This window comes from Aedes aegypti, chromosome 2 (assembly GCF_002204515.2).
Source record: "Aedes aegypti strain LVP_AGWG chromosome 2, AaegL5.0 Primary Assembly, whole genome shotgun sequence".
Taxonomy (NCBI): domain Eukaryota; kingdom Metazoa; phylum Arthropoda; class Insecta; order Diptera; family Culicidae; genus Aedes; species Aedes aegypti.
This window is the reverse complement of record NC_035108.1, coordinates 269,523,845-269,551,676: the sequence shown is the minus strand read 5'-3', so window position 1 is coordinate 269,551,676 and position 27,832 is coordinate 269,523,845. Positions and strand designations below refer to the sequence as shown.

Genomic DNA, 27,832 nt, shown 5'->3' with positions numbered 1-27,832 from the left:
AAATTCCAGAATTAGCACGGTTTTTTTTTGCACGGAATTTTTTTGCACGGCACGGGGGACCGTGTAAAAAAAAACCTTAGTGTATTAAGAAATTATTCTTGTGTAATTTGAAATCTAAGTCTTATTTTTGAGCTTTTTATGACGAAAAAAAAATTTTTTCAGTGTTTATTTTTTCTTGTAGCCCAAGCGGTTCACTACAACTGCTTCACAGAGAAAAATCGCCTCAGTTTGAAACAACCAATAATTTTGTTGAAATTCAACCTAATAATTTTGTTGTTTTTGAGTTAAATTTGGTTGTTTTTAGCTTATGGTTTTATTTTAAAGTTACCTTGTGGTATAGGTTATTTCAATTTTGAAATATTATGTCACTTTTAAGTGTAAGCTAGTTTATTTCAAACACATTTGATTTTGAACTACCGACTAGTTTGTCCAAATTAAAAATCAGGTTGTTTATTTTCGCCAGATCTTTGATAATTCGTTTACAGTGGCCCAGACAATATGTTGTTGTTGTTTCATAGATCATGTGTCCACAGGTCATTTTCTCCAAGTTCAAGTAGTTAGTCAGATTATTACCAGCAGGTTTTGAAGGTTAGTTTAAAATATTATCCAATATACCTAGTGCTTGACTCAAGATTGTGTTTACAGTAGCGTAGCTAGGGGGGTGCGGTGGGTGCGGTCCGCACCGGGCCCCGGGTTCTTAGGGGCCCCGAAATCATAGTGAAAATTTCTCATAACATTATAAATTGAGTTTTTTACACATTGAAATGTATCGGGGAAAGGCAAATTAGGTTTGGAGGGGCCCTTAATTGGTAATGATTAGGGGCCCTTATATCATCTAGTATATTGATAAAAATAGCGTTTATTTCATCACCATGGAACATTACTTTTGAAAGGAATATCGTGGTTTTGGGTTCCAAAAATACATTGTTCCGTTAATCATCGAATATCAGGGGCCCTCTATAACCTGAGGAAGCCAGGAACGGGTTTGGAAACATTTAATTATGAGTCAAATCAAAAGCCGAGTCCAGCCGAAATGAAAATTTTAACTCTATAGGGACGATTCAAATACGACGTCCATCGATTTTTGGGATTTCTGGACCCTCCTACCCCCTCTGTCAATACCTCATACACGTACTGTCATACTTTCGTAGACTCCCCCCCTCCCCCAAATGATGGACGTCATATTTGAATACATTCTTGAAAAGTATCAAACCATATTTCGATAACGCAAACAAAGGTGAACAGAAGTCTCTCAAGGGTCTTTTTTACGCAAAACTTTTAATCCATCTGTACTAAAGATTCTGTAGTCTCTTTTTCGTTTTTACAGCTCCAGAGATTACTACTCGACTTCTTTATAGGTTCATAGATTTTCATCTTCAGGTATTCTTCTAGAGATTCATTCAGAGCTTTCTTCAGGTACATATAAAGGCTTCTGCAGGAATCCCTCCAAGTATTCTTATGGAGATTCTCCTAGTACTTCGCCCAGGAATTTGTCTTGAAATTTTCTTAATGATTTTAATAGGAATTCCTTCAAAATTTGCTCTAGAAAATTCTTCAGCAGTCCAACAACGGAATTACAACGAAAATACTTTCAAAAAACTATGTGATGATTTCTCCAGGTATTACAATGAGATATTTTTAAAATATTCCTACAGATTTTTTTTTTTCAGGAAACTAACAAAGGATTATTCTACGATTCGTGTAATTCGTGCAAAACTTATTTCGAGAAATCAAACAAGAATGTCCAGAAAATCCCTCATGTATTTTTTTCAGAAATACTTACAGCCTTTTTCAGAATCAATCCTTCAGTAATTACCCCGCTGATTATCCCAGGAAATACTCCATAAATTCTTCCTAAGATTAAACCACAAAGATTTTTTGAAGATTTTTTTTTTCATTTCACTATTAATTCAACTAAGGATTCCTCATATATTGTTCTATTCGAAGATTTTTGGAATTTCAACTTGGTTTCTTCAATTTAAAAAAAATATTATTCAAAACCACAAAAACCTACAGCAATTATTCTTGTACAGCTTCAAAGAGTCACAATCGAGATTTTCCAGGGGTCTCCTCTAGCAAATTCTTATTGGGGAATTTCCAAATATTTCATTATTAGTTTCTTTGAAAATACATCAAAGACATTCTCAATAGTCCAGAAGATATCTGGAGTTTTTTGAAAAACTTCTATCTCATAGGATTATCATATATTATCAGTGATATCTTTACAATTTCGTTTCGGAATATGCATATTTTTTTTTTTAAGAAATCCCCTCCCATAATATTTGAAAAAGATCCTTCGCATATTTTTGGAGAAATTCCTTGAAAAATCTAGTGACAAATCTTTGAGGACTCTTTTGGGTAATTTTCTGAGGAAAGCGTTGGAATAAAAATTCTGTGGTTATCATTGGGAAACTTCTGATTGAGCTTTTCAAGATAACATGAATGGTAAACTTGGAGGAAATCCTTAAAAAGTCTATGGAAGAATCGTTCAATGCACTCATGAAGAAATCTTCGAATAAATAGTTGAAGCAAACTTTTAGCAAATACCTAAATTACATTCTGATGAAAATTCCACAGAAACTTTTAAAAAGACGCTCTGAGAGCTGCTTGGTTGGATTACTTGGAGAACCCTAATTTAAATATGGCTCCTGTTAAGTTTTATTTTGTTTTAATTTTTCAGGCATGTGGTAAGTTCCTTTTTCAGATACTTTGCCACTGTCAGCCCTGAAGTGATTGCATTAATATATTACACTTCATTAATTGACATTTTGATTACTAAATGAAGATGAAAACGACTCCAAAATTAGATGAACACGAGGTCCATTATTTTCAATCCCAAATATTAATGTTGAAAGAACGTACACTTCCGTGTATTAGTTTGGGTTCACCTCCTAAAAATATACAAAAGTGTTCAGTCCATATCTCTGCGAATAAACATCCAATTCAAACTCTCTAAGCCGCTTCCGTAAGGCAAAAAGTTCTACTTATTCCGTATGTTATTATTATTTATTTATTTATTTAGTTGGTATTACATCAATTAATTTGATAAAACCTCGTTAACAATGTTACGCCAATTTACTCGTTCCATGGCTGTGTCTCTCCAACTTCGATTTTGGCCCACGTTCTCCAGATCTTGTTGCACCTGATCAAGCCACCTCGCTCGCTGTGCTCCTCGCCTTCTTGTGCCAACCGGATTCGACGCGAACACCATCTTTGCAGGATTGATGTCCGGTAGTCTTGCAACATGCCCTGCCCAGCGCACCCTTCCGGCTTTCGCAACCTTCTGGATACTGGGTTCGCCGAAGAGCCTAGCGAGCTCGTGGTTCATTCTCCGCCGCCACACACCGTTTTCCTGTACTCCGCCAAAGATCGTCCTAAGCACCCTTCGTTCGAACACTCCAAGTGCTTGCAAGTCCTCTTCCAGCATGGTCCATGCTTCATGTCCATAGAGGACCACCGGTCTTATAAGCGTTTTGTACAAGGTACATTTGGTGCGAGGGTGAATCTTTCTCGACCGCAGCTTCTTCTGGAGCCCATAGTAGGCGCGACTTCCACTGATGATGCGTCTCCGTATTTCACGACTAACGTTGTTATCAGCCGTTAACAAGGATCCGAGGTAGACGAACTCATCAACCACCTCAAAAGTATCCCCGTCTATCGTAACACTGCTTCCCAGGCGGGCTCTGTCGCGCTCGGTTCCGCCTATCAGCATGTACTTTGTTTTTGACGCATTCACCATCAGGCCGACTTTTGTCGCTTCACGTTTCAGGCGGGTGTACAGGTCTGCCACCGTTCCAAATGTTCTGCCGACAATATCCATATCATCCGCGAAGCAAACAAATTGGCTGGATCTTGTGAAAATCGTACCTCGGTTATTGAACCCGGCTCTCCGCATGACACCTTCTAGCGCGATGTTGAACAGCAGGCACGAAAGTCCATCACCCTGTCGAAGTCCCCGGCGGGATTCGAACGAACTGGAATGTTCACCCGAAATCTTCACGCTATTCTGCACACCGTCCATCGTTGCTCTTATTAGTCTTGTGAGCTTCCCGGGAAAGCTGTACTCGTCCAATATTTTCCATAGCTCTTCGCGGTCGATGCTATCACAAGCCGCTTTGAAATCGATGAACAAATGATGCGTTGGGACTTGGTATTCACGGCATTTCTGGAGGATTTGCCGTACAGTGAAGATTTGGTCCGTTGTCGAGCGGCCGTTGATGAAACCAGCTTGATAACTTCCCACAAACTCATTTGTTATTGGTGATAGACGACGGAAGATAATCTGGGATAGCACTTTGTAGGCGGCATTCAGGATAGTGATCGCACGATAGTTTTCACATTCCAGTTTGTCGCCCTTCTTGTAGATGGGACATATGACCCCTTGCTTCCACTCCTCCGGCAGCTGTTCCGTTTCCCAGATTCTGACAATCAGCCGATGCAGACAGGCTGCCAACCTCTCCGGGCCCATTTTAATGAGTTCAGCTCCAATACCATCCTTACCAGCGGCCTTGTTATTCTTGAGCTGGTTGATGGCATCCTTAACTTCCCTCAATGTAGGGGCAGGTTGGTTTCCTTCATCCGCCGTGCTGACGTAGCCACTTCCTCCGCTGTCGTGACCCTCGGCGCCTGTGTTCTCCGTGCCATTCAGGTGTTCAACGTAGAGCTGCCTCCACCTTTCAATCACCTCACGTCCGTCCGTCAAGATGCTTCCGTCCTTATCCCTACACATTTCGGCTCGCGGCACGAAGCCTTTTCGGGATGCGTTAAGCTTCTCGTAGAACTTTCGCGTTTCTTGTGAACGATGCAGCTGTTCCATTTCTTCACATTCCGCTTCTTCCAGGCGGCGCTTTTTGTCCCGGAATAGGCGGGTTTGCTGCTTTCGTTTTCTTTTATATCTCTCCACGTTTTGTCGCGTTCCTTGCTGCAGCATTGCAGCCCGCGCTGCATCCTTCTCCTCCAAAACCTGCCTGCATTCATCGTCGAACCAATCGTCACATGTCCTCCTTTCCACGTACCCGACGATGCTCTCGGCTGCGTTGTTGATGGCTGCTTTTATGTTGCTCCAGCAGTCCTCAAGAGGGGCTTCGTCAAGCTCGCCCTCTTCCGGCAACGCTACCTCGAGATGCTGCGCGTATGCGACAGCGACGTTCGGTTGGGCCAGTCGCGCTAAGTTATACCGAGGCGGGCGTCGATACCGTACATTGTTAATGACGGATAGTTTTTGGCGCAGTTTCACCATCACCAGGTAGTGGTCGGAGTCAATGTTAGCGCCACGATAGGTTCTGACGTCGGTAATATCGGAGAAGTGCCGTCCATCGATCAAAACGTGGTCGATTTGTGATTCCGTCTGCAGTGGTGATCTCCAGGTGTATCGATACGGGAGGCTGTGCTGGAAGTAGGAGCTGCGAATGGCCATGTTCTTGGAGGCGGCAAAATCTATCAGTCGTAGGCCGTTCTCGTTCGTCAGCCGGTGGGCGCTAAACTTTCCAATCGTCGGTCTGAACTCCTCCTCCTGGCCAACCTGAGCGTTTAAGTCTCCTATGATGATCTTGACGTCGTGGCTTGGGCAGCGGTCGTATTCGCGTTCGAGCTGCGCGTAAAATGCGTCCTTGTCATCATCAGTGCTTCCGGAGTGAGGGCTATGCACGTTTATGATGCTGAAGTTGAAGAACCGGCCTTTGAGCCTCAACTTGCACATTCTTTCGTTGATCGGCCACCACCCGATCACGTGCCTCTGCATATCACCCATCACTATAAAAGCTGTTCCCAGCTCACGTGTGTTGCCGCAGCTCTGGTAGATGGTATGATTACCTCTAAACGTTCGCACCATCGAACCTGTCCAGCACACCTCCTGCAGCGCTACGATGTCGAAACCGCGGATCTTCAGTACATCGGAGAGTATGCGTGTGCTTCCGATGAACTTGAGAGATTTGCAGTTCCACGTACCGAGTTTCCAATTGCAAGTCCATTTTCGTCGCTGTGGTCTTTGCCGATTGTTCCGGTCCGTATTCTCTCGTTGACGTTCCTGTGCTAGTGTACTTTTACGGCTGGCTTGCAGGGCCTGACACCAACCCCCTAGATTTCCGGAGGACCATTCCCCCTATATGTTCGGAGGGCCATAGTGCGCAGTTTAGCTTAGAGTCCTTCTCTGGCACTCGGACGATGATCAGCCGCCCCTGACATGGGGAACAGACGCTGTTGTGAGCCGCTCCTAACATGGAGTACAGACGCTCAAGGTTTGCAGAAGCAAACCCCCCCTTCCCTGTCAGCATACGACCAAAGTTCCCACCGGGGGTTGGTTACCCGATCTTCCTCAAGGTTACTCGTACCCCGGCCAGTACCACGAGGAGGTAGGGATAGGAGTTGCTGGGCAAGAGGCTAAGGACCACACAACGGGGTCTATTTTATTCCTGTAGGTACGCGAGGTACCAATGGTACGCCATGCCCAGCCATTTACCGTGTATTCCGTATGTATTTTCCCAAAAACATTTTTTTGAATTTTGTATACTATTTTTTTTTTTAATTGCATTTTTCAAAAAACACACTGAAAAAAACAAAGCTAATTTCCTCAGCATTGGATCAAAACAAAATTTAAAACAAGGTGTCATTAGAATCGTAATCCTATGTTCTTTGAAGAGTACTCACGAATTTTTTGCGGTTTATTCTTAGTAGCCCATTTGAATATTGCGTTGAGATCTTCATTGATTTTCCAACCAGCTGCCTCAGAATGTTCAATATATATTTGTACATCATCTACAAAAATGTGTATACAAGTATGCTTTACGATTGAAGAAAGGTCATTAATGTACAAAGAGAATAATATTGGTCCTAAGATAGACCCTTGAGGTACACCTGAAGCCACATGCAACAAACTGGAGAATTCGCCATTATTAAATACTGTTTGGAATCTATTATGTAGGTATAATTTAATGAGATTAACAGCATTAAGCGAAAAGCCATAATTTGACTGAAGCTTTCAACACATAATATTGTGTGAAACACTGTCGAAGGCCTTCAAAAAATCCAGCAGAATAAGTAAAACATGTTTGCCGTTCTCTAAAATTAATAATCCCGATGTCATCAAACACCTTAAGCATGGCTGTTTTTGTGCTATGTTTAGTTCGGTAACCAGATTGAAAGCACGAAAGTAGATTGTTATCATTAATATAGCTGCAAAGTTGATTTTTGATAACTTTTTCAAACACTTTAGAAAGTGCACAAAGTATACTTATAGGGCGTAAATTTTCAACAGTATTTAATGAGGACTTCTTCTTCACAGGAATACTTTTAGCTTTTTTCCATGCTGATGGAAAATAACATGTTTTAATTATAGCATTGAATAAGTAGACAATTTGGTTTACAATCATAGGAGATATAATTTTCATAAATTTCAGTGGAATATTGTCGAGACCAATAGCATTGGATTTAATTTCATACAGTGCATTTATAACATCAACATTACCCATTTCATTGAAATGGAACGAAACCCCAAAATGAACTACTGGTATATTGAAAAGTTTCGTTAGGTGATGAAAAGTTTTTTGATAAGCATTCGTTGATCTCGTCAGCACTATAGTTGTTGACACTAACAGGCACAGTTTTACAAACATTCATCAATTTTAACCTTTTCCACAGCTCCGTAGAGGATAAATTTGAATTGAACTGATCTCTATAGTAAAGTTGCTTAGCTTTGTGAATAAGTGAGTTAACCTTATTACGTAATCGTTTAAACATAACATGATGTTCAAAATTATTAGTAGACTTCCAAAGCTTAAATGCTAAGTCACGATCAACCATCGCTCTACTAATAACGTCGTTGAACCAAGGATTGTATTTTTTACGCAACCGCACAGTTTTAATGGGACATGTTTATCAAGTAAGAGCTGCAAATGGTTATTGAGCGACTCATTTAAAATTTCAGGGCTGTCAATACGATAGAAATCAGCCCAATTGATAGATTCAATATCGTGTCCTAGTTGCTCAGCATTTATTCTGCTATAATCACGGTAGTTGATAACATTATTGTCTACATGAATTGTATCAAAGTCCAAAGATGCAAAAATAATATCATGGGTCTCAGCGCATTAGATTTCTTATTAAAAAAAATCATAACTTTTGAACAGCTCAACCGATTTCCAATATTTTTCTATGGAATGAAAGCTTAAGATTTCAACTTTTCAGGAATAAATATGAAACTTTGAAAAAAAAATTACATTAAAATAAATGAAAATTTATTTAAAAAACTAGAAATTTTTAAAATTTTTCATTAATTTTTTTTTAGGTTTTTCAGTTTTAGCGTTAGCGTAGTTACGGTATACTTCGTAGATTGGATACTAGCAAAATTCATGTTTTTTCTTTTGATAATCTCATCTAGAATGCCTTCATTAGCAAGGCTAGGGAATAAACCTTGATCCAATCTTAAATAAGAATACCAAAATCATGAATATTGCTATTCCCGGCCACGCCCATCTTTACCGTAACTTGGGATTGGGAAGAAAATGTAGATGTAGCACTTACTTAATGAGAGGCCTCCGCCTCAGTGAAACCCTCATAAGTGCTACGGAGTTGAGGGTTGGAAGGGGTATTAGGTCATTAGGATTCGCCTGAGAAGCTAGCGATGGACCCAGAGCATTTGTTGTTTAATTGTTGGAACAGGTAAAATGAGGTGCGGCAATAAACGAGACAAAAAAATAAAAAATAAAATAAATATATAAAAAAAATATTTACAAAGCACCGTTAGATAATATCCGACGTCCATGTAAAAAATGAGAACAGCAATAGCCCCTTTGCTCACGAGGCCTTTAAAACACGAAAAAACGGAAATTATTTTTTTTTTTTTTCAAGCAAAAAAACAATTTTTGTGAAATTTTATATTTTTCCTGAAAAGTCAAAATCTTTAGCTTTCATTTCGTCCAAAAAGATTGAAAATCGGTCGAACGGTTCGAAAGTTATTTTTTTTTTAAATAAAAATTGAGCAAAATTGCGATTTTTCTGGTCACCCTTTTTTGGAAATGGTCACCCTTATCAAAAAATCCGAAAACACGTGTATTCTTATTTCGGATAAGGAACAAAATTGCAAATTTTCACGGAATTTGGTGACCCACTAGATCGGTTTTTCATGGAATGGCTGTATGTGCAAGCAGAGGAACAAGGGGAATAAGCATTTCCGAAGAGAAACGCTAGATGGAATTTGGAAGAATTCCATGAACTTTCCATAGAAAATTTGCTTGAGAAATTACTTAAAAATTTTAAAAGTATTTGATGTTTTTTTTTAATTTTTGCAGATATCTCTAAAGGAACTTCATATGCAATTCATGGATTGGCATAAGAATTACTTACTATACGAATCTTAGAAAAAATAATCGAAATATTCCTACAGATATTGTTTCAGGAAATATATTAAAACAATTTCGATTATTCTTCTACAAAGAATCCGTTGAAATTTTTATGAAGGACCTGTAAAAAGTTCGGTAAAATTGCTAAAACAAAATCGACGTGGGAACTCTTGTGGGATCTCTTGTGCGATTTCGATGAAAATTCCATGAACAAATTTCTTTTAAAATCCAGAAGTAGGCCTTTGTAGGATTTCTTGAAAAAAATCCTGTGTGAATTACCTGTAGGAAACTTTTGAAGATCTTCTGGAGTAACAACTACTGCATGATCGAGAATATTTTTTTAATTTCCATTTTTTGTCATCTGAACACCATAGTATATAGTCAAAACAATTGTTAATCAGAAATATGCATGAATATGAAAGAACACTAATCAAATTTAGTATCATATCGCCGTGAAATGAACGACGAAAAAAATTCTTCTACAACTATCAATCGGTACTTACTCGTTATGCGGAATGTCCTCATCGGGATCGGCTGCCACTGTCGTCACTGTTGCCGCCATCATCACCAGAAAGACAAACGCCATTATCCGAGTCAACAAACGAATTCGAAGACGGTCCCCCGTCGCAGGATCTGGCTTTGCCGGGGGATCCATCATCATCGGCGTCGTTGTTTCTACTCGTTGCACTCGTGTGATGATGATGGGTATTCGATATGCGACGCTGTTTTCTAATGTTTCGTCTTCTTAGCGGGGATCCTTTTTATGATTTATTTATCTACTTGTTTTATGGTTCTTGTATATTTCTCACGGTCTCTGGTTATCCGATAAATTTTCCTTTTAGTCGGTCTTCTTACTTGTGGAGGTTCTTTCTCTTTTGGCTAATGCCCACTCGTCAAATAGTAAAGTAGCACTCAAACGAGCCAAGCTTGCCAAAGCAAAATCATTTTACGATGGATCGCAGCTTTCTTCCGCCCTTTCTTGTGTGTATCAATAAAATATTCAATTTAAATATAAATTACACCATCAGTGCTGTGGCGGAAGCGAAAAACACTGACATTCATTTACCTCCCTCTGCTGAAGCCTGGAACAAAGCAAATCTGAACATCAACACCAATAGAAAAGTCATATTTCACAATTCACCCATCACTGTTGAATATTTTACAAATAATCTAAGAAAGAAAATGGCTATCAATTACATAAGTGGCTCGAGGCGTACAGATTGAAAATTTCTCATATGGAATTTTCTTACTGACTTCCTCACAAAAAAAAAACTCAAAGTAAGAACACCATACGAACGAAACATGTATGCAGAAGTGTGATTTAGCAGAGAATAGATGGGCAGACCTGGGGCCAAATAACCGTAACGGTAAAGCGCATAGGCGAACATGGTCCAAGACACACTGATGGGGTAAAATGGCTCACCTCATTAAATAATTCCTAGAACGTTTCAATTTGTATTCTTTGCCAAACGATGTTAAAATATGTTTACCCAAGAGTTGCCGCCACAATCCTTGGACATAAACTCATAGATTTTTCCTTAATTTTACGGTGAAATTCAAAAATTTTCAATTTTTGCCTAAATATTAAGGTTTTCCGATGATTTCTGAGTGTTTCGGAGAGCCCAAGCAGGACGCTTTGTTTTCGGGACGCCGGGAGTCGTTTTTCGTTTCGCGAGTTTTGCTGGGCAGTGTTTCGGAGAGCCCAAACAAGACGCTTTGTTTTCGGGACGCCGGGAGTTGTTTTTCGTTTCGCGAGTTTTGCTGGGCAGTGTTTCGGAGAGCCCAAACAAGACGCTTTGTTTTCGGGACGCCGGGAGTTGTTTTTCGTTTCGCGAGTTTTGCTGGGCAGTGTTTCGGAGAGCCCAAGCAAGACGCTTTGTTTTCGGGACGCCGGGAGTCGTTTTTCGTTTCGCGAGTTTTGCTGGGCAGTGTTTCGGAGAGCCCAAGCAAGACGCTTTGTTTTCGGGACGCCAGGATTTGTGTTTCGTTTCGCGAGTTTTCCTGGGCAGTGTTTCGGAGAGCCCAAGCAAGACGCTTGGTTTTCGGGACGCCGGGAGTTGTTTTTCGTTTCGCGAGTTTTGCTGGGCAGTGTTTCGGAGAGCCCAAGCAGGACGCTTTGTTTTCGGGACGCCGGGAGTCGTTTTTCGTTTCGCGAGTTTTGCTGGGGAGTGTTTCGGAGAGCCCAAGCAAGACGCTTTGTTTTCGGGACGCCGGGATTTGTTTTTCGTTTCGCGAGTTTTGCTGGGCAGTGTTTCGGAGAGCCCAAACAAAACGGTTCGTTTTCGGGACGCCGAGAAGCTTAACGGTTCGCGTTGTGTGAGTGCGAAAAGATATCCGTGTTAAGTCGAAGATGGATTACCAACTGGTGAGCTCGTTTCATGCTTATAATGACACATATTTTCATGAAAACGTTATTTCATTTAATGTTCAAATAAACTTTTAATGGTTCGTCACTACAAGTGTCGGCATTATGCCTGTTTTATATAATTTCAATATACATATATTTTCTCTCTTTAACATTACTAAAAACATCTTTTGAATGGTTCGACATTAAGGATGTTGACGTATATTTTAAAACTCCTATCAAAAACTTATCATCTCGAGACAATAATGTACAGCGTTACTCTTCTGTAATTTTCAAACAAACTATGTTTGGTTCGTCACTAAAAGTGTCGGCATCGTTCCTTTTTCATATTATTTAAAATATAAACATATATATTTTTCTTTTTGCCATTGCTTAAAACATTTTTGAATGGTTCGACATAATGGATGTTGACGTATATTTTATATCTTCTACCGAAAACTTCTCGAGACAAAATGCAAAACTAGCTTTAAGTTTAAGTTGTATTTTCCCTCCTTATCCATGGATCGCATCACTGACCAATGGTGACTCCCAGATCTTTTCCTCCCTCACTAATAAACACCCTCCCCGTGGTGATTGTGGAGATGCAGAGGTATTCTCGGTCTCTAGAAGCAACAATCATCAAGGAATGTTAGGGTCCTTCCCCATCCCAACTGACTGTAAGGACTTGGCCGGCGCCGTTATTGATCAATAATATTAGATCTGCTAAAATTGTACTTCGAAAATAAGCGGAAACTCCCATCCCTTATTCATTTGGATCGTAGTACAATTCTTACCAGTTCCGATCAATCACGGAGTAGCAACCATTGACATGTACAGTCAGTCTATGCTATGCTATGCTATGCTAAATATTAAGGTTTTCCGATGATTTCATGAAGGAATAAGCGTTTCCATACGACAGAGCAAGCTCATGGAGAAACTTGGTTGCTAACTACTAATTCTCCATACTAAATGGCATTCTACCCCATCCATTTGGTCATTTTGAACCACCCTCATTTTTCAACCAACGTTTCTACACGATTAAAACTCATAAAAAACTCAAATTTGGGAAATGTTTTCATGATGGTAGCTAGCAAATATTGTAGAGTTACTGTTAGGACTTTGAATGGCGTTAAAATGTGGATTTCATTAGGAGAAAACGACACAAATCCTTTAAGTGGCATTTAAGACAATTTGACCTCACAGCGCTGAATGTCTAAGCTGAGGGTCGAGGGTTCGAGGATCTTTTCGAGTTGAAGATTTTCTCGATTTTCCAGGCCATAGAATATCATCGTACACACAATATGATCGGTGTTCAGACAGTTCAAACTAGATGATTTTTGGTTTTCAACAATTCTGATATTTCCGATGTGATTATGATACAGGTGTTTCATCAAATATGTAAGCTCCAAAAGCATCGCAAACATTTGAAATCATTAAAAAGCACTTGGTCCATTTTGACCTAATACCGACCATATACGAATGTAAAAATGGCAATGAAAGCCCTCAGTTCTCACTCTGGAAGTGCTCATAAGAACGCGCTGAGATCAGGCTGTGCCCCTAGTTGGGACGTAGCTCCAGGACGAAGAAGAAAGATGGGTTGACCAAAAAAGATATACCAAATCAGATAAATCTATACCCGATTTTTTTTTTGCTGAAACCTACTAGACTAACTAGGTCTAACTTTAAATGTATAAATTAACCAAGAATTGCTCCGCTTCTAAAGGAGTTAGAAATTATTCAAGAAACCCTCCAAACATCAACCTTCTTGTGAAAATAAAGAAGCAAATTTCGGGGGATAGACTCTAAGTAATTTCTAAAGGAATTGCTGAAGAAAGAGCTGTGAAATTTCGGCTATTAGTCGGAACACATCCTGTAAGAACAGGCTTACCAGAAAATATCCTCTGGGAGGAGCATCATCTACCCGCCAGTCTTTGAACTGGAAATGTCCTAATTTTCAAAACCAAGAAGAAGGTGTTCATGAAAAATTAATGGCTACTTCATCAGCTTACTAAATTGTAGGTAAGTTAAATTCAATGACGGCTATTCATAAAAAATGTACTAAATGTTAATTAGAACGTGGCTGTGGCCAGAGCAGCTTTCGAATTCATTACAAATCTTAATGTCCTCCCTTTTTAAAGCTAGACATTAACAATATCCTCCTTTCCCAAATGTTCATCTGCCAAGTCTATGTAAGAATCTCGGGTGAAATAATGTATTATAGAGAAAATTGTTGGCGGATTCCTAGAAGAATCGTTGTAAGAAGTAAGTATTAGAAATTTTCCTGAAGAAATCACTTTTTTAAGGAATCAAGAAAAAATATCTTGCTGAATCCCTTGATAAATACTGAAGGAATTCAAGGATATCATTAGATATCTTTGGAGTAAAGCTGAACGAATTTGCTAAAAAAAAATTCTGAATATCTGTGGAGAATGTTTGGAACAGTGGAAATTACTGAAAAAATACACAAACTCAACGTAGAATCACAGTTTTTTTTTTAGGATTTTAAAAACAAATCTACCCGAAATCTCTGGAAGTATTACACAAAAATTTCTGGAATCCTAGGGCAGCGTTCATTTATTACGTAACGTTAAAATTGGAAATTTTTGACCCCCCCCCCTATGTAACGCTTTTTGTATGAAAAATTTGCAATTTTTTGTATAAGTCCTAACGCTTGAGCCTTCTCCCCCCCCTCCCCCTAGAGCGTTACGTAATTTGTGGATGCCACCTAGGTGATTTTTTTTTTAAAATATTATGATGGATCTGTGAAGAAATTACTGAATCCGTCAAGAAATAAAATAAATCGGACAGAAATCTCTGAAGAAACTCGTAGCATAACACGAACAACGAAAGAAATCACTGAAGGAACAACTGGTGAATTACGTAGGAGAACTTATGCTGGATTAAAATCATTCCCGCAAATAGCTCTGGAAGAACTCTCAAAGATTTCTCTTTGAAAAAAAGAAAGAACGGGAGAAAACTCACGTTTGGTGTCATACGGGTGTACCTTCATCGATTTTAGCTAATTGATTGACCGAATGAAAGTTTTAGACTTTTATTTCTGATTCATTAGAAAGTACTCATCGTCCTTCGTCAACTTGCATCGTAGAATATTCCGAAAGCATATTGAATTTCGTGTACTAATCCAAAGAGAAAGACGATAAAGAGAGACGAAAAAGGAGCCACGGGATAACCCGAACCAGGCAGTGCATCCACAGGAACCACAGGCGCAAGCCAACAGCAACCAGTGGATACGAGTTGGAAATAAGAAAAAACAGAGGAAACTAAAAACGGAGTCCATGGAGGGCGCAAAACCGAAAACAACGAAACGTAGGAATTTAGGCGAAGCCCTCGTTATCAAAACGGAGGAAGCGAAATACTCCGAGGTTCTGAAGGCGATGCGAAGCATGGAAAAGCTATCGCCATTGGGCGCAGACGTGCGGAGCATAAGGCGAACTAGGATTGGAGAAATGATCCTAGTCTTAAAGAACGACGACAAGGAAAAGGGTGCAGTCTATAAGCAACTGGCACAAGAAGTACTTGGCGACGAGGTTGATGTAAGATCCCCTACTGCTGAAGCGACTCTTCAGTGTAAAAATCTGGATGAGGTCACCGACGCAGCGGAGGTCTCGGCTGCACTCAAAGAGCAGTGTGACATCGACGTAGCCAGTAAGGCCATCTCCCTTAGAAGGGGCCCGCAGGGCACCCAGGTGGCGGCGATCAGGCTGCCGGTCGCAGAGGCCAACAAAGCGAAGAACTTGGACATACTCAAGGTAGGCTGGTCGGTTTGTCGGCTGAGCATACAACAGCCTCCTGAAGTTTGCTTCAAGTGTTTCGGGAAGGGCCATAAGTCGTGGAATTGCAATGGTCCCGACAGAAGTAAGATGTGCAGAAAATGCGGCACCGAAGGCCATAGGGCAAGCGCCTAATATGTGTCGACAGAGCAGATAACGGACACTTAACGGGCGGACCCAAATGTCCGGGCACAAGCGGAGTATCAAAGCAGCCAAAACGGAAGTAACACAGTTAAATTTAAACCACTGTGATGCAGTCCAGCAGCAGCTTTGGCAGTCAGTCTCGGAAACCAAGACTGACGTGGTGTTACTATCGGACCCATACCGCATACCAGCCAACAACGGGAACTGGGTGGCGGATAGGTTTCAACAGCTAGCTGCTATAGGGACAACAGGACGATACCCAATCCAAGAAGTAGTCTCTAGCTCAAATTTATTTATTTATTTGCTCCATCAACAGCCTAACACTAAGCCCTGATTACAAAAAACTCTTTTAAAATTTTGCTTGATCGCTTCTCTAGACAGATGGAAATCGAAATAATCTGCAACTCTATTAAAAAGCCTTAGAAGACCAACAATGGCCCCATAAGATCCGTAATTCGTACGCCGAAGGGGAATTTGTAGAAAACTCCGGTTTCGTAGGGATCTTGGTTGCACCTGCAGCTGGATACTGTTGGGCAATACCTGGCACTCGATCCTGGAAGTGAAGACATCCGAAACGAATAACGCACGAGCAACATTACGACGTATTGTCAGCGTTTCCAACTGTATGAGCTGACAGCGGCTCTCGTAGCTGGGTAAACTGAATGGGTTGCTCCATGGAAGGCGTCGGAGGGCGTAACGGATGAACCTTCGCTGTACAGCTTCAATCCTTTCCACTGCATTATTGTAATAAGGATTCCAAACCGGCGAACAATATTCTAGGGTGGAACGCACCAGCGAGCAGTATAAATTCTTCAGGCAGTAGATGTCAGTAAACTCCTTGCCGACACGAAACAGAAATCCGAGGCTTCTGGAGGCTTTCCCTACCATGTATGATATGTGCTGCTGTAAAGATAATTTGCTATCAAGCTGCACCCCTAGATCCTTTATGCAACTGGTTCTTTCGATAGAAGTGCCGAAAAGATCGTATTCGAACAACAAAGGTTCCTTCTTCCGGTAGAAAGATATGACGGCACACTTGCTTGGGTTGACTCTCATCCGGTTTGTACTGCACCAATCCGCAAAGTGTATCAAATCCTGCTGCAGAATGTGAGCATCAGCGATCGAACTTACTTGAAAATAAATTTTCATATCGTCGGCGAACGACAAACGAGGAACTTTCATTCGACGTCGTTGAAGTAAAGACGAAATATCATTGGACCGAGGTGGCTGCCTTGAGGAACGCCTGACGGAGCAGCAAATTTGTGTGAGGTGACGTCTCCAATTCTCACTTCGAGCTGGCGGCCAATAAGGTAGGAGCGCAACCAGCCAAGAATTCTGCCACCGAAACCAAGCTTTTCTAACAACTACCGAAAAGCTAAACATTACATATAATTTGCAATTGGATTAGATGGACAAATTGATGTGAAGATTTGCGAAAAAGTTACACGTCTTCTCAGTGAGAATCGAACTCACGACTCCCCGATCTCTAGTTGGGGCGCGTTACCACTACGCCATGAGAGGACTCATGAACGCAGAAGTTAACCTGAATTCGATTTCAGCTCAATAATCACGTGGTCCTTTTTCGCAAAGTGCACCTCTTTCGGAAGAATTAGATAGGCATAGGATATATATAGAAAGCGTTGTGTTTGGATGGGCATCTAATTCTTCCGAAAAAGGTGCACTTTGCGAAAAAGGACCACGTGATTATTGAGCTGAAATCGAATTCAGGTTAACTTCTGCGTTCATGAGTCCTCTCATGGCGTAGTGGTAACGCGCCCCAACTAGAGATCGGGGAGTCGTGAGTTCGATTCTCACTGAGTAGACGTGTAACTTTTTCGCAAATCTTCACATCAATCCCATGTCCATCTAATCCAATTGCAAATTATATGTAATGTTTAGCTTTTCGGTAGTTCTTAAACTTCCACTCGGCTGGTTAGCCGTAAACCACGATTCATAATTAAAAAACAAGCTTTTCTAGTTGTTGGCTAAACTAGAAAAGCTTGTTTCATGGTTAATGCTGTCTATGGCAGCAGTGAGGTCCAAATAAATTGCATCAGTTTGCTTTGCGTTATTAAAGCCTTCGGTAATGTATGAAGTAAAAGAAAGCAGATTTGTAGTGGTATTTCGCTTAGGCATGAAGCCGTGTTGCTCTTCAACAATGTAATGTCGGCAGTGGCTAAATATAGATTCCAGTAGCACAAGCTCGAAGAGTTTAGCAATTGAACTCAGAGCGGATATTCCACGGTAGTTTTGGATGTGCATTTTGTCACCTTTCTTGTGAACAGGAAACAAGAATGCAGATTTCCATGAGTCTGAGAATTTGCCAGTGGCTAGCGCCAAACTAAATATGCGATGAAGAGGAACAACCAAACTCGAAGCACAATTTTTCAGCAAGATAGGAGGGATTCCATCGGGGCCCGTGGAGCAAGAAGCTTTAAGTTTACTGGTAGCCGTCATAATCATTGATCCATCAACATCGATATGTGATCGATGAGTGATTCGCCAAGATAGGAGACATCTTCCACAGCTGCTTCAATTTGTTGAGGCGTAATCCCTTCTTCCGAAAAAACGCCACCAAACTTATCGGCAAAAAAGACGCAAACGATTTTAGGGTCGGAGCTCCAATTTCCCTCATACATCATCGTCGTGGGTAGACCGGGTTCCTTTCTTTGGTCGTTTACGAACTTCCAGAAAGATTTCAAATGACGGTTTTGCGATAGCAAAAATCAACGGCGTGTTCTATTGCAGTTGTTACGCGCCCCCAAGGTGGTCGATTGAGGAATTTTCCTACATGGTCGACAGGATGATAGCCGAACTAGCTAACCGGCAGCCAGTAGTGATAGCTGGCGACTTTAATGCATGGGCAGTGGAGTGGGGTAGCCGCTGCACCAATCAAAGAGACCAGCTATTGTTGGAATCCCTGGCCGCATTAAATGTAGAGCTGGCAAATGTGGGTACAGTGAGTACCTTCCGCAGAAATGGTGCAGAATCGATTATCGGCGTGACGTTTTGTAGTCCTAACCTTTAAGGTACCATGAACTGGCGCGTTGATGGCGGTTATACTCATAGCGATCATCAATCGATTCGCTATAGTATAATACCAGGCGGGCGGACGGCAGCGCGATGCAACTCGACCCAAGCCCGAGGATGGAAAACAGCGTACTTCGACGGCGAAGTATTCACTGAAGCCCTGAGGCGCGAACGGAACACTCTGGACCTAAACGTTGAAGAGCTAGTTGCTGTGATATCACGAGCGTGTGATGCTTCCATGCCGAGAAAAGCCCTTCCTAGAGAGAACAGGCCGCCGGTGTACTGGTGGTGCGAATCAATTGCAAATCTTCGAGTAATCTGCCTTCGGGCTAGACGAAGAATGCAACGCTCACGCACAGAAGCACAAAGAGAAGAACGCGGTGCAGCATTCAGAGAGGCAAAGTTGGCTCTCAAAAAGGAAATGAAGAGTCGAAAACGGGCATGCTTTGATAGTTTATGCGAGAGTGCCAATTCTAGTCCATGGGGTGACGCCTACAGAGTGATAATGGCAAAGACCAAAGGTGCCATAGCGCCCCAAGAGAAATCGCCCGAGTTGCTGCGATCGATAATTGATGTACTCTTCCCGCACCATCCCATAAGCCCATGGCCCCCAGCGCCGTATGCGGCAGATGAAGGAGAAGAAGTGGCGAGAGTGACGAATGAAGACCGGGCAGCAGTCGTAAAATCATTCGCATCAAACAAGGCACCGGGACCCGATGGTATCCCGAATGTTGCCTTAAAAGCGGCAGGGAACGCGGATCCATACATGTTCAGAACCACGATGCAACGCTGCATTGATCAAGGAATCTTCCCGGATGTATGGAAGCGACAGAAATTGGTGCTACTACCAAAGGCGGGGAAACCACCAGGTAACCCGTCGGCGTATAGACCTATCTGTCTACTAGATACGACGGGCAAGTTATTGGAGAGGTTGATCCTCAACAGGCTAGTACCGTATACGGAGAGTGCGTACGGCCTGTCCAACAACCAGTTTGGATTTAGATTAGGTAAATCTACTCTGGACACCATCCAGTTGGTCGTTCAGACAGCTGAGGTGGCAATCGAGTATAAAAGGAGCGGCATCTGTTACTGCGCGGTTGTCACTCTGGATGTGAAGAATGCGTTCAACAGCGCATGCTGGGAAGCAATAGCACACGCACTTCCCCGTCTTAAGGTACCGGTGCAGTTGTGTAAGCTTCTAGAGAGCTATTTTGATGGTAGGATTCTACTGTATGACACAGAAGAGGGGCAGAAAAGCGTTCGAATTACCGCGGGAGTACCTCAAGGTTCAATCCTGGGCCCGCTGTTATGGAATGCGATGTACGATGACGTACTGAGGCTGCCTCTTCTGACGGGTGTTAAGATAGTTGGCTTCGCCGAGTATATCACCCTAGTGGTCTATGGAGAATCGATGGAGGAAGTAGAGTTGACAGCAGCGCACTCTATTTCCATAGTTGAGGAATGGATGAAGTCTAGGAAACTAGGACTGGCCCGTCACAAGACTGAGGTGGTGGTGGTCATCAAGTCCGAGCAACGGGCGCTTATCTCGGTAGGTGATTGCACCATAGAGTCGAAGCGATCCCTTGAGCATCTTGGGGTGATGATCGATGACAAGCTCAGCTTCGCTAGCCACGTTGAATATGCCTGTAAAATGGCGTCTACGGCTATAGCGGTGCTTTCGAGGATGATATCTAACAGCTCTGCTGTAATTGCCAACAAACGCAAGCTACTGGCAAGCGTGGCGCTATCCATACTAAGGTATGGAGGACCAATCAGGCCAAAAGCGCTTAGAACGAGCAGAAACCTAAAACGGTTGGAAAGCACATACAGGATAATGTGCTTAAGATTAGCAAGTGCATACCGGACGGTACCTAAAGAGGCCGTGTGCATCATAGCCGGGATGACGCCCATCGGGAAGATGTACAATACTTCAACCAAAGAGGTACCAGAGGAGTCAGCGACACGTGTAAAGTTCTTTCTTCTCTCTTTCTTCTTTCCTGTGTAAAGAGGAAACGCTCAGAAGCTGGCAGCAAGAATGGGATAACTCCACTAAGGGTAGGTGGACCCATCGGCATACCAAATGTGTCAGATTGGTATGGAAGAAACCATGGGGAATGAACTTCCACCTGACGCAGTTTCTGTCAGGACATGGTTGCTATAGACAGTACCTGCATAGATTCGGGCACTCAGATTCTCCTGCGTGCCCCAATTGTGCTGGTGTGAAGGAAACCGCGGAACATGTCGTATTCGATTGCCCCCGTTTCATTGTTGTAAGAGGTCGCATGCTCACTACATGCGGAGGGGACACGTCCCCCGACAATATAATAGAGAGATTGTGTGCGGATACCTAGTGCTGGAATGCACTAACTACGGCTGTCACTCACATTATGTTAGAATGGCGCGCCGACCAAGAGTTGGCTGAAGAGGATTAGCCCTGCCGAGACTGGTCCCTTGTAACATTGTTTAAGTCGGCTAGGAGAAGCAGTTTGCCTAGGCTACTTCTGCTACACGTGTTGTGCTATATGCACTGGTCCCTCCCCGAAGAAATACCGTAAGGTGGTTCCGGGGAGATAAGGGTCTTTTTTTTTTTTTTTTTTTTTTTTTTTCTAAGCAATGGGGGGATAATCTGCTCAACAGACGCCGTGTGGGGTTAGGGACCATTTACTACATGCAAGCAGTAAACAGGACTACACCCCCGACCCACTAAACCATTTCCATTGCCGCCAAACCCTTCGTCTCTCCGGGACCACCAAGAAGGCATTGCTTCGAAGAGGGGCTATTGCACATCGCATCCTCCAGGTTAGCTGCGTAGCCATGCAGCAACGAACATCGATGACACGCTTAGGGGGGTCCACCAAGGTAGCATGCTGGCGCTTTGCCAGCTTCCCAAGTGGTCCTCACCTCCCGTTGTCCGCTGAAAGCGGGCAGGGTCGACCACTACGCCCGCGCCCAGCTGCACCGCAGGTATCAAGAACTGATACTGCGGGCTTCGCAATTTGACCTACTGAAGGCTCAGGCCCTATCAGCTAGCACCAGCTGGGATTGCTGACGAAGGGGCCTCCACCTGCCCCGAACAACCAGAGGCTCGTATCCACCCAGTAGGCCGGCGCCACGACAGCAGCGCTACCAGGATGTTCTCCCCGCGGCCACTTAATCGCTGTAAGGGTCGATTTCGACCGTAGGGCACCGGTATGACCTACGTGGCCGACTGCGAACCCTTGGACCACCTGTTGTTTAGCGTCTGCACTAGCCACTCCTCGAGTCCACTCGCCACCTCCTTTGCAGTTCCGAGACGATGTGGGTGATAGCCGATGAAACGGCATTCCAGCCAAACTCGTCTTCACACATCCTCTGGACCAAATTGTCCGGAGTCGTGTCCCGACCGCATGTGGCTAACATGCGGTCACGCATTGTGCGGAAACGCGGGCACACGAACAAAACGTGTTCCGCCGTTTCCTCTAAACCTGCACAAACTGGACATTCGGGAGAACCCGCATGACCGAAACGGTGTAGATACTGTCTAAAGCAACCATGGCCCGAAAGGACCTGTGTCAGGTGGAATGTTAGTTCCCCATGGCGCCTATTGACCCAGATATCTAACCTCGGAATCAACCTGTGAGTCCACACTCCCTTGGTGGAACTGTCCCACGCACGCTGCCATTTGACCATGGAGGCCAGTCTGGCAGTCCTGCGTATGCCTCTTGTGCCGCGCATTTCGAAGCACTCTATGTCTTCCATGATAAGGATACCAATAGGCACCATACCGGTGATGACGCAGAGTGCATCGTGTGACACGGTACGGTACGCGCTCGCAACCCTCAGGCACATTAGCCTATAAGTACTCTCTAGCTTGCTACGGTAGCTCTTGGTACTTAAGGCCGTGCCCCAAGCCGGGCCACCATACCTCAGTATGGACGAGGCGACACTGGCCAGAAGCTTTCGCTTGCTGGCGTACACCGCAGAGCTATTGGACATCATCCGGGACAGTGCCACAATAGCTGTGGAGGCTCTCTTGCAGGCATAATCGACGTGGCTACCGAAGGTAAGCTTATCGTCGATCATCACCCCCAAGTGTTTGACGGAGCGCTTCGAAGTGATCGTGCAGTCGCCTACACTGATCACCGCTTGCTGCACCGACTTTCGGTTGTTGACAACAACCGCCTCAGTTTTGTGGTGAGCCAATTCCAGTTTCCTGGAGCTCATCCACTCCTCCACAATTGCGATCGAGTGGGCTGCAGTCAATTCCACTTCTTCGATCGATTCACCGTAGACCTCCAGCGTAATATCGTCGGCAAAGCCAACGATGACCACACCCGCCGGGAATTTTAATCTCAACACCTCGTCGTACATGACATTCCATAACACCGGGCCCAGGATGGAACCTTGCGGGACTCCTGAGGTTATGTGAAAGCACTTCCGACCCACCTCTGTGTCATAGACTAATACCCGATTCTGGAAGTAACTTCCGAGAATCTTGTACAGGTACTCGGGTATCCCCAGACGCAGGAGCGCATCGGCAATAGCCGCCCAACTGGCACTATTAAATGCGTTCCTTACATCCAGAGTCACTACTGCGCAGTAGCGAATCCCCCTCCTCTTACGCTGGAGTGCTATCTCAGCGGTTTTCTTAACCGTCAGAATAGCGTCTACGGTGGACTTCCCTTTCCGGAAGCCGAACTGGTTGCTTGAGAGACCATTTACACTCTCAGTGTACCTCAACAGTCTGTTGAGGATGATCTTCTCGAGCACCTTTCCCGCCGTGTCAATCAAGCATATTGGTCTATACGCCGACGGGTCACCAGGTGGTTTCCCCGCCTTTGGCAATAGTACCAGGCTCTGCCTCTTCCACGCATCTGGAAATACTCCCTCGTCCAGGCATATCTGCATAGCAGATCTGAACATACCGGGAGCCTCCAAGATTGCGACTTTGAGGGCCAGGTTTGGAACTCCGTCCGGACCTGGTGCCTTCCCCATGCTTAGGGATTTTGCAATCCCTACAAGTTCCTCATCGGTTACTCTATCCTCATCGCCAGCCCCAATCCCCGGCTGTCCTACAAAAGGAGGCCATGGGCTAGGGTTGTGGCGCGGAAAGAGCCCCTCGATGATCCCCTCCAGCATCTGTGGAGATTGCTCCGTAGGAGCAATTGCACCTCTTGTCTTCGCCATAACGATCCTGTAGGCATCACCCCACGGGTTCACGTTGGCACTCTGACAGAGTCTCTCAAAGCAGGCCTTTTTGCTTGCCCTTATCTCGGACTTCAGCGCGACTTTGGCAGCGGTGAACACCGCCCGTCGTTCTTCACGCTCCTGCTCGGTACGTGCTCGCTGCATCCGCCTCCTGGCCCGTAGGCAGGCACGGCGCAGGTTCGCAATTGCTTGAGTCCACCAGTACGTCGGTGGTCTCCCATTTCTAGGGTGGACTTTCCTAGGCATGGTCGCATCGCACGCACGCGAAAGCACCGCTACCAGTTCGTCCCCGCTTAGGCCGAGTAGGTTACGCTCACGACGGAGCGCCTCCCTAAGTACTTCGTCATTGAAGTACGATGTCTTCCACCTACGAGGGCTTGGCCGTGACCTAGCCGCTTCCTCTACGCGCTGCCTGCTGTTGTTGTAGTCGATACTGTAGCGAACCGCCAGGTGGTCGCTGTGAGTGTAGGCATTGTCTACCCTCCAGTTCGAACTACTCGTTAGGCCAGGACTACAAAAAGTAACGTCGATAATCGACTCCGCTCCGTTTCGGCTGAAGGTACTTTTGGTACCAACATTAGCCAGATCGACATCTAGCACGGCCAGTGCCTCTAGCAGGATTTGACCTCGCTGGTTCGTGATGCGGCTTCCCCATTCCACGGCCCAGGCATTGAAGTCACCCGCTATTACTACTGGCCTTCGCCCTGTCAACACGGTCGTCATGCAGTCCAGCATCTGCGTGAACCGCTCGGTCGACCAACTCGGAGGCGCATAGCAGCTACAAAAGAGGACCCCGTTTACCTTGGCGATCACGAAGCCCTCGTAGGTAGTAGACACCAACTCCTGGACGGGGTATTTACCCGTCGTCCATATCGCCGCCATTTTTCCGGATCCATCCACGACCCAGTTGCCGTTGCCGGCGGGTACTCGGTATGGGTCCGATATGATGGCGATGTCCGTCCCCCACTCAGCAACTGCCTGGTACAGCAGTTGCTGAGCTGCGTCACAGTGGTTCAGGTTCAGCTGCGTTACCTGCACTGTAACTTTTCGTTAATGGCTCGTTTGAAGGTCGGGCACCTTGAGCCTCCCGTTGGATGATTGTTGTTCACGGACTTGCCGGAACAAATCAAGCACTTGGGAGGGTTCTTGCAGCCTAGTGCCTTATGACCTTCCTCACCACAACGCCTACACAACTTGGTCCTATCAGGGCCTTTACAGCCCCAGGACTTGTGTCCTGGTTCCCTACACCTAAAGCAGATCACCGGTTGCTCATGTATGTTCAGTGAGCATACTGACCAACCAACCTTGATCTTGCCTACCTTAGCGGACTTATTTGCGTCCGCCACAGGTAGGTGTACTAAGGCCACCTGAGTACCTGCCGGACCTTTCCGTAGCTGAACGGCAGCGGTGGGCACCTGAATCTCGCACTGTTGCCGCAGTGCTGTGACGAGCTCTTCTGCGTTGGTGATCTCGTCAAGGTTCATCACCTTCAGAGTCACTGACTGCGTCAGAGCCCTCACTTCGACACCCTCGCCAAGGACCTCTTCCGCCAAACTTTTGTAGGCGGCGCCCTTGCGCTCCTTGTCGCGCTTAAGCTCGAGAATCATTTCACCTGTACGAGTGCGTCTGACACTGCGTACGTCGGCTCCAAGATCTGCGAGCTTCGCGTCACTGCGCATCGCCTTCAGGACTTCCGAGTACTTGGACTCTTCCGTCTTGATGATGATCGCATCACCCTTTTCGCGCTTGGCACCTACCCTCCTACCCAAGCAACACACCTTGTCACTACAAAATCACAGCATCTTTTATGTAATAAATGTTAAGAAAAATGACAAGCTTATTCAACGAAATATTTACCAGCTATGTAACGAAAAAAGCGCAGGAGGTGGAGCCAATATGCAACATGTAAAGCCAGTTGTATCAAGTCGCTTTTAAGTTCTAATTGCCCAAACAGGTACTACTGTGTAACAGAACGAGCACATAATAAGTTGCCTAATGTCGAACAAAATGTTGCCACAATACATGCCGTTCATAAATATTATTTGTTTTGATTACAGAATAGTTGCGAGGCAAATCGAAAATGATGGAAAAGAGAAAGAGTAGGAAGCAAAAATAACGATCATGTTATTATGTTATTAATACTCTGTATTTTTTCTAATGCATTACCGCAAATTACAATGCAAATCAAATTCTACCGTGAACATTCTAGTGATACTTTTGGAAAATTAACGCGCTTTGTATAAATGAATCATTTCTTGCATAATTTTCATAATATTGATGCAATATATATACACGAGATTGTCCGAATTTATTCCAATATATGGGATATGTTGAATTTATTTTAATTTATTCGTTCATACTTCATTGGCGTAACAAAAAAAAACGAGATAATTTTACATTAATTTAAACCTACGGCTGTGTATAAAATTGCCAAATTTAAAGAAATATCGAAACATTGCTTTGTGGTGGAAAGTCATCCACCATTTCACATGCACTACAATCTTAAAAGTTTGGACCTAGATGCCAATGTTTCAAATTCCGAAATCAGTGTCTGTTAATTTTTTTGTTTATGTGTATGTTTAATGTATATAAACATTCGTCATCAAAAAATGGGATTGAAAACCTACATTAAAAGTTATGCAAATATAAGTACATTGAGAATATGGTATACTGAAATTCATTACCAGCAGTGTGAAAAAATCAATCAAATTTCTGTCCTGTTTCATATCAGTCACTCGTAACCGATAGTTATTGTCTGACTCTTACTAAATTTCATTGGAATCGTTTATGATGTTTTGATTTAATTTATTACGCACTGAAACTAGTCACATCTAAACAAAAATGATACACTGCAACCACAAGATCACTGTTCTGCTACAGTAGAGTAGTATTAAACCGTCGTCATGCACAATGGGATAAAAATTTAAAAATTGTCCAAAATCACGATTTATCTATTATTGTGCTTTGATTTTTTTGATTTGAAAATGTATCAACACTTATTGGGGTTGATAAATATATTTTTAAATATTTAAACCACAGGAATTATCCGTTAATTACGTCACGCTCAAACTGGACAAATCCGATCACCTCTGCAATTGTTACAATTTTATATGGGAGCCATTATTTTTGTTTTGTGCGTTACGTTTCAAGAAGCATATTTTCCCTTCTTCAGGGCGTGACATAGTTTATAAACGTCCCCTACCTAAAACATATGAAAGAATAGAAGATCAGTTCAATGATTCTTGAAATTTAAGCAATTGATTTGTCATTTATTAATTAAGCTCAAAAAAGTATTTTGTCCTAACATTGACCCGTTGTGCAATACAATAACATGAGTATTACATTATGGTTGCAGTTATGTCAAACTAGTTGCAAGGTAATTTTAATAGTCTTTGTAGAGGATTGCTGTAACTCAGCTGCCACTTTCTCAATTGATTGTTAGGTGGGTTAAAACCGTACAGCTGGTGTTTGTTTTCATTGATCTGGAAAACTGGTGAAAAGTGTTTCTTAAATTGATTCATTTAACATAGCGGGAGTGTGTGCCTAATTAGATGAAGTGTTTGAAATGTATCAGTATTATCCACACAGCAACATAAAATATCACTGCATTCCTACAATATTACAAAATGGTCATTTTGAGACGCCTCTATCACTTACATTTACTAAGGTTTGATCATAACCACAGTAATAACTGTTTTGTAACGAAACAAAGTATAACAAGTGTCTCTGTATCTTGAGTGTAATTTTTATGTGACTGTTTCATTTTTTCTAATATGATGGACAAGTCGCAAGTGCTACTTGGGTACTTTTCTTAGGCCTGGTATCCCTGCGCTCCTGAACTTCCTGCTTCTCCTTCTTCTTCTTTCTCACTACGGTTGTCCTGGGGGCGTCCCCCCCCTGATCCGCCCTAACCTGTGGTGATTGAGGACCTCTCAAAGGTCGCAACCCCCTGTTCCCATCACTCCGTGAGGGGCCAGCCTTTTCGGGCCCACCCTTCTCGG

General features: G+C 43.4%; 1 protein-coding gene across 4 annotated transcripts in view; it reads right to left on the bottom strand.

Moving 5' to 3' along the window:
- Positions 1-27,832, bottom strand: part of LOC5571425 (voltage-dependent calcium channel subunit alpha-2/delta-4) — a 206,598-nt gene that overhangs the window by 176,316 nt on the left and 2,450 nt on the right. For all 4 annotated transcript variants that reach the window (XM_021845058.1, XM_021845059.1, XM_021845060.1 and 1 more), the window contains exon 2: positions 9,839-10,313. In XM_021845058.1, coding sequence (XP_021700750.1) covers positions 9,839-9,996 — 158 coding nt within the window. In that variant the 5' untranslated portion in view covers positions 9,997-10,313. The remainder of the gene's footprint in view (positions 1-9,838; positions 10,314-27,832) is intronic.